Source organism: Pygoscelis adeliae, unplaced genomic scaffold, assembly GCF_000699105.1.
Source record: "Pygoscelis adeliae isolate BGI_AS28 unplaced genomic scaffold, ASM69910v1 Scaffold42, whole genome shotgun sequence".
In the NCBI taxonomy this organism is placed as follows: domain Eukaryota; kingdom Metazoa; phylum Chordata; class Aves; order Sphenisciformes; family Spheniscidae; genus Pygoscelis; species Pygoscelis adeliae.
The window spans coordinates 7,654,070-7,664,494 of NW_008824283.1; the positions used below are offsets into that span (position 1 = coordinate 7,654,070).

General features: G+C 44.7%; 1 protein-coding gene across 1 annotated transcript in view; it reads right to left on the bottom strand.

The window, feature by feature from the left end:
• Nucleotides 1-2,726: 2,726 nt before the first annotated feature.
• The window catches only part of LDLRAD4 (low density lipoprotein receptor class A domain containing 4), a 17,280-nt gene continuing 9,581 nt past the window's right edge, over nt 2,727-10,425 (bottom strand). Inside the window, exons 3-4 of the mRNA XM_009318523.1 lie at nt 4,694-4,747; nt 2,727-3,403 (exon numbers count right to left, since the gene is read on the bottom strand). Of these exons, the coding sequence (XP_009316798.1) occupies nt 2,861-3,403; nt 4,694-4,747 (597 nt within the window). The 3' untranslated portion in view covers nt 2,727-2,860. The remainder of the gene's footprint in view (nt 3,404-4,693; nt 4,748-10,425) is intronic.

Sequence of the window (10,425 nt, forward strand, 5' to 3'; positions counted from 1 at the left end):
TAAGTTCTTTTTAAACAAATCTTTTCTACAGAACTGGAACAGGTTACATTTCCACGCAAAGAAAAATTTCCTCAGTTGAGAAAAATTAAGAGACAACAGTGCACGCATTGCACTGGACAATGCTAATGGGAAATGCATAAACCCACCGGCATGCAGAGACGGCAAAAGATGGCAAAGGGCTGTCTTCAAAGAAAGCATGTTCCCAAGAGGTGACTTTGAAGGCAGCTTCAAGGCTCACTTCGCTGAGATCTGTGCATGGGGAAAAGTTGCTACTCAACCGGTCCAAGCCCAGGGCCCAGTCCAGGTGTGCTCTGCCATGACAAATGAGTTCCAGCTGGTCTTGCCCAAAGGCTTCTCAGCCAAATAGTCCTCATTTAGGCAACAGCACAGTATCTGTGTGGGCACACACATTCTCTGACTTAAAAGCTCACTTCTGAAGGACAACAAAAGTCACTGAAGACCAAACCCAACATTTTCTGGTTTTGTCTTCTGTTTGGTTGTGTGTTTGGTTTTTTTTTTAACAAAGAATTATGTTCATAGGTTGTTTGCAAAAATCTAATTTCACAGCTTTTATTCCCAGGAACCAGACATGACAAAGAGTCCTAGCTGACTGACAGCCATCTAGTCATCTCCTAAACACCTGTCCTGTGAGTCTGAGTGGAAAAAAAAAAAGCTAATCCCATCATACAATCTCTATCTCTCCCTTCAAATAACACATAAATTAAAAGGCAGCTTTACTCTGCATTACCAACGTGACTCAGTCCGAAAAACAATTACAGAGACAGATGAGGCTGCATATTCAGACTAACAGTTACACAAACATGTTCTAAACTAGAATAAAACCAAATTACCTTATGAAGAAAATAATCTACGCTGAGGCCCATAAAACACACACACAGACACGCATACTGTTTTGGCATTAAAACTCTGCATAGATCAAAGATGCACTTCAGTTATCAGAGCCCCCGGTGTACAGAAGTCCTGCAGAAATCCAGCCTCCAGCCACGGGACCAGGCACTAGGGCACGGTACTCCTCCACAGCGCGCTCAGGGCACTCAGCGGCTGCTGCCCGTAACCAAGCACAAGGCTTAAGAAAATAGAAAAAAGTGAAAGATCTTAAAGTGAAAAGGTCTATGACACCCACACATACACATATATATATTAGAAACTATTCAAGCTAAGACTCTAAAGGTTCTTACTTTAAGTCCATTTCCAAAATGCATTTTAAGTGCAAGTTGTGCTTTTTCATGTGCTTGTGATGCCACTATCACCATTTGTCAACTGCCTTCCAGCGCTGCGTGCGCTTCCACACAGAAACAGCCAGGGAAGAAATACCCCACATGCCGTTTTACAGGCAGGTGACATTTTCCAACTACTCTTAAGACCAGCATGGCAAAACCAGGGCTTACAGACACTTAGTTAATATGCAAGTCATCTTTACCCATGAGCATAGTTCTGCTGGCGTCAACCGGATGACATGCACGGAGGAGGGTTTCCGCAACAGGGCCCAGAGCAAAACAGTTTGCAGTGAGAATAGCCGGTGCTCCCACGTCACTGCCAGAGACGCCACAGAAGCCAGCACCACGGCCACAGGCGCTCTCGGTACTGCTGCGGAAACTGCACGGGGGGGGGGGTTACAGCTACACAAAGGCCCCTTCACTTCAACAGGATGGATCTCCAGGACTGAACTTCAGTATCTAAAGGATGAAACGGAGAGCGAAAAGCACAACAGTCTCACGTATTTTAACAGCACTGCAGGGGAGAAAACCCACCTTGCATTTTTAAACAATTTATTGCATAATGTCATGATATGTGACTAAACACATTTCAGCCTACAGTGAGGACAAAAATCTCTAAAACCATAAGTACTGGCGATACTGCATTATGAAAAGGAAAAGAATGGCAGCACTTAGAATCAATACAAATTAACACATCTGGGATTTTGTTTTGTCGTTTACGAAACAAATAGTCTACACTGCAAAACAGCTAAACCCTAAGTGATGGAAAATGCTGGGATTTCATATTTGCCTTCTTCCATCCAAAAGTCTCCAAGACACTTCACTGATGCACTGTTATTTGAACGCAAATTATTGCAAAGACAAGTTAAGTGTCCCTGTATTTGTTGATTTGTAAAATTCAAGAGATGTTAGGCTAAGTCCTGTCCCCTTTTTCTAGCAAACCCGGGGGGAGGGGGGCAAACTCCTCCAGATTACTTCTGGGGCTCTATCATTATTCCACAGGTGAGAAGACAACATACAGAAGAACTTCACATAAAACAGTTCCCTCATATATATTTTTTTAAAACATTAAGATAGTGCAACTTTTTAAAACACATTTATCACAACACAAATTAATTCCTTGCATTCATCTAAGTTCTCAACTTTATACCTTGGCACACAAAACAGGAATTTTGTTTCATATTAAAAAAAAATCCACACTCTGGGAGGAAAAAAAAAAAGCAAACTGGCCAATTCTTCCCCCATTTATCTAGCAAAACCGCCTTCTTCCTTCTGCCATTCAGTGAGTATAAAACAGGCTGTACAAGCCTCATTTCTGTGCTAAGTTAACTTTTAGAATTAAATAATTGAAATAGTTTATTAAAAAAAAAATAATATATCCCCCCCTCTCCCCTGAAACACTGCTCGTAGACAAACTGAATGGAAGTTTGTATTTCTTTCAATCTGCTTTGCATGCAATTCCCCTGAAAGGAATCAGAAACAAAGAACTGGTTTGCACGTTTGGTTTTACTAAGTTGTACCACGTGAAACGTAACAACATTGTGCACCGGAGCATGGGGGTCTTCCTCCACCGCTCTGTTTGAATCTCTTGTCTTCAGTTCAAATGCACCTGGGCGAGTAACTTAGACCAGGTTTCCTGGTTTCCGGTCTTGGCCTTTGCTGGGGACTATTGTGCTCTCCGAATTGTTCTGCTGAAACTGAAGTCTGCTCCCCCTCTGTGAGGAAGGAGGCGCGTTGCTGTGCTGGTGATGGAAAAAAGAGGAGCCTGGGTAATGACCCATGACCTCGCTGTACGTCGGGGGTGGTCCTTCCATCCTTCCATTACTGCTATAGTTGGTTGCACTTATGCCCGAATTGCTGCTTGGTGGGCAGGGGCCCCCATTGTACATCGAGATGTCTATCAAGTCGCTATCGAAAATGGTTCGGTTGGGTGGTGCCCTGACAGATTCCCGGTTGAGCTCCATCTGCTGCTCTGGGTCCCGGAGCTGCAGGGTGCACGGGCCTTGGTACGGTGGTGGCTCTTCCCCGTCAGAGAGGGAGATGGTCGGAGGAAGGTCAATCTCATGCTGCATGTAAGGGTAAGTGGGCTGGAAGCGACTGAAACGGTCCCGCTGCATAAAAGATGGGGCGGTAAACCTGTCCCTGGACCTTGGAGCATACATGATCTGAAACGGGAAGAGAGACACACGTGACTCCACGTCTGAGCAAAGCACTGTGGGTGCTCCGTATTTACGAAGAACCGATAAAACAGAAAATACTTCTCTTTGCCACCTATCTTAAAAGATTAAACCCAGCAGATATTTTGCACTTGTGCTCCCACACACGTGCATGTGAAAAGAAGAGGCAGGAGTTGCAGGAAGGATCTAACACAAGATACTTGAGAACAGCTTCACGAAGGAAGACCAAGACCTCACACACAGCTCCTTCTGACATTAAAACACGCAGAGCCGAGAGAAAACAATTCTGTTTCTGTACGTAGGAAACACTTTTTCTCTAGTCTTGACAATTAACTAGTTCTACAAAAACATCCCAATACTGAATTTCAGCTGCAGTCTGAGTCTCCCCCTCCTACTCAGGGTTAATGTAAAGCCTGCATCACCAAAGAATTCAGATGGTCATTTTAGTACATTTTGTAAAGGCCTGGCATATCTCACGCCTTCACTACCAGAGTGTATCAGGTGTCCTCCTCCCCCTCAGTTCTCAGCCAGAACTCAGCCTCCGGGAAGGCTTCTGCACTGAGAGTGGAAAAAATGTCCCCGGCATATTAAGCCCTGGAGAAGGTCAGGCTTTACAAGAGGAAGAGTTCAAGATACTCTGTGAGAAGCTATTGCTCCTCACTTGGTCTATCCTAGATCTAGAGAGACACACCAGCTTCTTAGATCTAGATCTATCAAACTGCTCTTCCATTTTTGGGTCCATGCAGGGTCTTTAGCTCCCGACCTTCACAGATGCAAGGTCAGCCACCAGGAAGATTCTGTTTGACACAGGTAAGCTGGGCCACTTGGAGCAACACACCCACAAATTATCACTCAGACCAGGGATCTGTGCTAGTCAGAAGACAGGAGACACTGGTGATAGGATATGTGTTATAAATCCAGGAAAAACACTGGGAGAAGAGCAACTGGTCTCGCAGATTCCACTGAATACTCAAATTACTGAGCCACTGCATGAGAGACACCTCCTCCACTTACCTGTGAATGCCTACTATGATACAGGGAACTGCGGATGGAGATGAGGTGTCAGGTAGGTAGAATTTCATTTTTTAAATTAAAAAGTCTTAAGCATTTATGGAACGGGAGTTAAGGCAGGCTCAGATGTCCACATGAACCTGGCTCTTTGTCTACACTGAAAAAGCTTTATTTACTAAATAGATACGTGTTTTTGAGAGGACCCAAATATACATAACAGGAAAGAGGAAAGCACATTGGTGAAGATAGTAAGAAATCTGTCTGTACCTCTGAAGCACCCTGGCGCGAAACCGAGCTTTCTGAAGGCCACAAGCACCCTTCCTGGAATGTAGAAAAACATAACAAAAGAGAAAAATTAATAGATCACATCACCATCCTACCTCAAATACCATGACTTCTAGGAGCAGTCAGCTTCTAAGGACTGGCTGTCTCCACCTAGAGAAAGGTGATAAACAAGTTACATCCCACCCCTTGCTTTCCAAAACTAGAGCAAACAGCAGTTCTGCACCCAAGCAAGTCAAGCTTGGTGCATTTCGCAAGTGCCGAGACACCAGCCACAGCACCCAGCCTCACAGGCCGTAAGGACGCAGCAAGCCCGTTGCAGCTACAAGCGCATGGCACATGCAGAGGCGACAAGAGACACTTCAGCACTTGCGTGCTGAGCGGGTACCCTTCACCTCCCAACCTGTGACAAGGCCACGTCGGCACAGTCGGCAGGTCTGATGAAGCTGACCTGCCAGCCAGGATCCTGATTACACACCAGATTCAAAACAGTTCACAATGAAACCTGGTGTCTGTAATCTCAGTGAAGTGACAGTCACTCTAAACCCAGGTATATTCTGGCCAAAACCGTCACTTGCCCAATTCCCACCATAAACAGTAATTAAGCAGCTGAGGTTTCAGCCACCAGCTCCCCTCTACAACAACTTCCCCAACCACCTTCTCAGGTCAAAGTATTTTCTTTCTCATACTGTGCTGGTTTTGGCTGGCATAGAGTTAATTTTCTTCATAGTAGCTAGTATGGGGCTATGTCTTGGATTTGTGCTGAGAATAATATTGATAACACACTGATGTTTTAGTTGCTGCTGAGCAGTGCTTACACTAAGTCAAGGATTTTTCTGCTTCTCGCACCACCCCACCAGCGAGTAGGCTGGGGGTGCACAAGAAGCTGGGAGGGGACACAGCTGGGACAGCTGACCCCAACTGACAGATGACCAAAGGGATATTCCATACCATATGACATCATGTTCAGCATATAAAGCTGGGGGAAGAAGGAAGGAAGCGCGGGACATTTGGAGTGATGGTGTTTTGTCTTCCCAAGTAACCTTTACATGCGATGGAGCCCTGCTTTCCTGGAGATGGCTGAACACCTGCCTGCCGATGGGAAGCAGTGAATGAATTCCTTGTTTTGCTTTGCTTGCACACACAGCTTTTGCTTTACCCATTAAACTGTCTTTATCTCAACCCATGAGTTTTCTCACTTTTACCCTTTTGATTCTCTCCCCCATCCCTCTGGGGGGGAGTGAGCAAGTGGCTCTGTGGTGCTTAGTTGCTGACTGGGATTAAACCACAACACATGCTTTGAAAGGCTGTTCTGACACTGTACCAGCACTCAGGGCAGAATAAAATGGTGAAGAACAACATGTACGTATCATTATTTTTCTTCTCAATTAATTGTTTGGAGTAGCAGTAACTACTGCAATGGATTTATTTTATTGGAAAATTTTGAAGCTGAAAAGGACACATGAGAGCAGCTATAAAGCACAGAATTTCAATCTTGGTGCAAAAAGAGAAAATCAAAACATTGTACGGTCATGACTATTTTCTTGGTGCTAATTCAAGTTTTATGATTTTATAGCCATAAGAAATTTCAGGAACAGGAAGGAAAATGCATACTGTCCCCAAAAACATTACCCTGTATAGACTACTTTCAAATCTTACTGTACTGCTTCTTCTCTGCATAGCATCTTTCAACATATTTCAGATGTAAAAATAGACCTAACTAGATGTTCATCATGACACTCAGAGACCAAAAGCCGTCTGTGATCTTGTCAGGAGAGTCCACCGCAGAGGAAAGCTGCTCTAAGAGGAATCTCCCACAGGATTCAGCTGTTAAGGGAAATGCTTTGAATAACAAAGCTGGTCAATCACTTCTCTTCTGTAGCTTTAGAGAGCAGTGATAGAGGGAGGCTGACAATTGCAGTTATTTACAACTTCCTTTTGCAAGTATCTCCATTTGCAAAGGCCTGATACAAAAGACAAATCTTACGTAGATTCATGTATTTCAGTGCCTATTTAAAATTTTGTCAGTAGAAGAAATTGTAACCGTATATATACATGTATATGCATACCTGCACCCACCTTCCTTTCCACCCCTCCATCACCCAGATGCCCTCATTTTGAAATATCTGAGAGTGTATTTGAACAGTTAAAGACAATCAGGTTATCAGCAGCTGACCCAGCAGGCTCCAAGCCTGTGGCAATTGTTAAGTAAAGCATACTAGTCAAAGCTAAAGTGCTCAATTAACTGCCCCTGAACTACAGGCCATACACAGCCCAACAGCAGATTCCTGAGTGATGGTTTGAAAAATACGATAGCGTGTAGCTTTATGCTTAGTGAAACTGTCTCAGTCACTCCTTTAATGTGTTTGGGCTCAGAAGAGAGGAAAAAAGGCAAAACCAATGACCCAGCCCAGAAAGGAATTCAATCTACCACCACCCCTCATGTTACTTAAACTCCCTTATGAAAGAGAGTTTCCGATACGGAAGTGGAAACGACGACTCTCATCCTAGGGCCCATCTCCCCTACGGCAGGAGAGTAAGAAGAGCCAAGGGAGATGGTGCAGTATATGGAGAAAAGCTCCTCGCACTGAGATGAAGCAGGACCTGCATGCTGAGCCTAGGCACACAGACCTGGTACCAGCAACATCTAGCAGAAACAACTTGCTGGAAGAGTGGAGTTGCCCATTACTTCTACTGCTGATGCCCGAATCCCAGTACAGTAAAAGACCCTGCCTGGAGGCACTGCAGCTGCTACAAGGACCCCACACAGAGTTCGATCAGGGTGCTGGGACAGTCAGACCAAGACGATGAGACCAAAGGAGCCCAAGGCTCTCCCCACTCTGGGCTAACTACTCGAGGAGGTAGACAGCTTGGGATGCACCTGAACTCCAAGGCTGTGAGATCCTTAGGATGCAAGGATGTGTAACAACACAGCCTCTGTGACAGTGTGTCCTACAGCCCACCTGTAGCTACTCCCTTCCCTAAGGTTTCCTCTGGAGAGAGCAGCAGGCTGAATAAATCATTTAGCAGCAGCCCACCCCCAGCAAGAGCTCTATCCCAGGAGCCAGAGGAACTCCTCAAGCAGATGGCTGGGTAGCATGTGCTCAGCATGCCCACGCTTGGAAAATACCAACCTCACCATGCATATGTGGTCAGTCCAGTGCTACAGCACAGGATTCTCTCATCATCACTAGAATAAGCCCTTACTAACTGGCCCAATGTAGGAAAAGGCACTACACTTACTTAGTGCACGGACAAGTGTTAAAACGGACAGCAAGAGAGAGGCAAGGAGAAAGGGAAGGAGCTGACAGACAACCGGGTTTCCTGCACTCAGCTATAGAGGAATCCTTGAATCCTTCTAGGGCACGAACTACTTGGACCGTGACCTGCAATGACAAATACAAACATGTAGAGGAGCTTCCTAAACTTTAAGAGGAGAGCAATGCAGACAGGAGGAAAAGAAAGAGAGAAAGAGACAATGGACAACACGCCAGTGCTTAATTATGATGGCTCTATAGCATTTATAAGTATTTGAGGAAAATAATTTATGCTTAATATCACATACTAGATACTCCTTATCCTTTTACATAGCACATATTTCATTAGGTGCCTCTGAGCCAGACACAGTAGCTTGCTACTGAGCTATGCAGCTCCCGCTTCAGGGCTGGCCTGGGAACTGCCAGCTCGGAGCAAAGGCAGAGTCTGCTTGGGTCTGTCTGCAACCACTTATTTAAATGTGCCCTTCTACTAACAACCCAAGGCTAAGAGAAAAGTTAGGAAATTAATAAAAATTTAACACACTGAAGTGCTTTGCTGAATCTTGCCCTGAAATGCTACAGGGGTTTTCCGCACTTTGCCTCCTATAGACAAACCACATCTCCTCTACAGAAGGTGGCATCTGTCTGGAACAAGAGAACTGCATCCAAACAGGTGCCTGGCCCCATCTTCCCAATTTTGGTCTTTTCAGCCATTCTGCCTTGTTGAAATCACTGCATCCACCATGGGAGACTTACTGTCTACCTTTCTCAAGTCTTCGTATCGGGGAAATCCTCCCTCCCCTGCACTGGGTAGATACAACCTAACCCAAGGGTTGGTGCCCACCTACCCTGCTGTTCTTGGGGTGATGGCAAGGGGTTGAGAAGAAAGGAAGAACCTTAGTGTTGCAGAAGGAAAATATCCCCATGACTCCCCCCCCCCCCATATAGATGTAAGAAACAACATGCTGGGACTGCCACGAACGATCTGAAGTGACTTACACTGAGGGAAAGTGTTATTTCTTGCTCTCTCCTTGTTCTTCTACTTACAGACCTTCATTTGACAGCTAAAATTGTTTCCCTGTGCTCAGATCAGTGAAAATCAAGTAAGAACTGACAGCATTTGTATTTATATTCCCTCATATTGTTTCTCCCTTTATTATTCAAAATACAAAGGTAGATTGGCCTAACAATAAAAAACTACTTTCGACTTCTTTTCACTCAGTGACTTCTTATCCCATGAGCGAGATGATATCGGGCACAAGCAATACAGCTCAGCATGACAGCTAACCAGCTGCCAGGCCTGGCGCAAGCTCGCAGCCCCAGTACCGCACCACCTGGCAACGTGCCGACAGGCACTTCCCAGCTAGCAAATCCAGCGCTGGCAGTCCTGCTGGATGCCTCCCTCACACCAGACGCCCAGGGATTTGTACAAGTAGTTCTCAGGTACGTGCAGTCAAGGCTGAACCTGAGCAAATGCAATCTACTCTTTTTTTTCCTTTGAGCAATATATCATTTACCTGCTTCTTACAGGTTCTCAACAGCTAGCCACTGCAACTTGCTCCTTCTTAAAAAGACTAAAGGTCTTCAGCCATGAGCTTCAGTACTTAAAAGTAACTGGGAGAGAGAGCTTATGCATTCATTCCCTATGTTGTATTCCATTTTTAACATTGTTAGGTTTTTGGAATGAAAAAGGATGAGTCTCCATGGTAAATCCTAGCTCCTACAAATAACACCAAAGCAAGAAAAATCTTAGGGATCCAGCAATGTCTTTTGCTGACCTTAGCCATTCCTGGGTTTCCACAATAATTTACAGAAATTAGTTTTGCGATTAGGTTTTAAAATAACAGCATCATTTAATAAATCCAGCTGGGTGATTACTTAACTATCTTATGGTGATGACTATTTAATTCAATATTTAAAGCTTAGAAAACTGGATAAGCCTAAGATGACTTGCCTAATTTGTATTTTACAAAGGTTAACAGCCTCTAGAATTAAACAGTTTAGGAAGATGACTATTTGAAGCCATTTTTAAACATTGTGCTTCCTGGAGCACACAGTGTCATCCAACTACCTTGGCTGAGCATCAGCACATTGACTGACAGCAGGAAAGACAATTACTCTTACTGGAAGACGTATTTTTAACTCGGGATAAATTGCAGGTAAAAACTCACGAACACAAAGACAAATTCCTCATACCATAATGAAGCAAAAGCATCCCTGTGCTGGTTTTGGCTGGGATAGAGTTAATTTTCTTCTAGTAGCTAGGAAGGGGCTATGTTTTGGAATTGTGCTGGAAACAATGTTGATAACACAGGGATGTTTTCATTACTGCTGAGCAGTGCTTACACAGAGTCAAGGCCTTTTCTGCTTCTCACACCACCCCACCAGCGAGTAGGCTGGGGGTGCACAAGAAGCTGGGAGGGGACACAGCCGGGACAGCTGACCCAAACTGACCAAAGG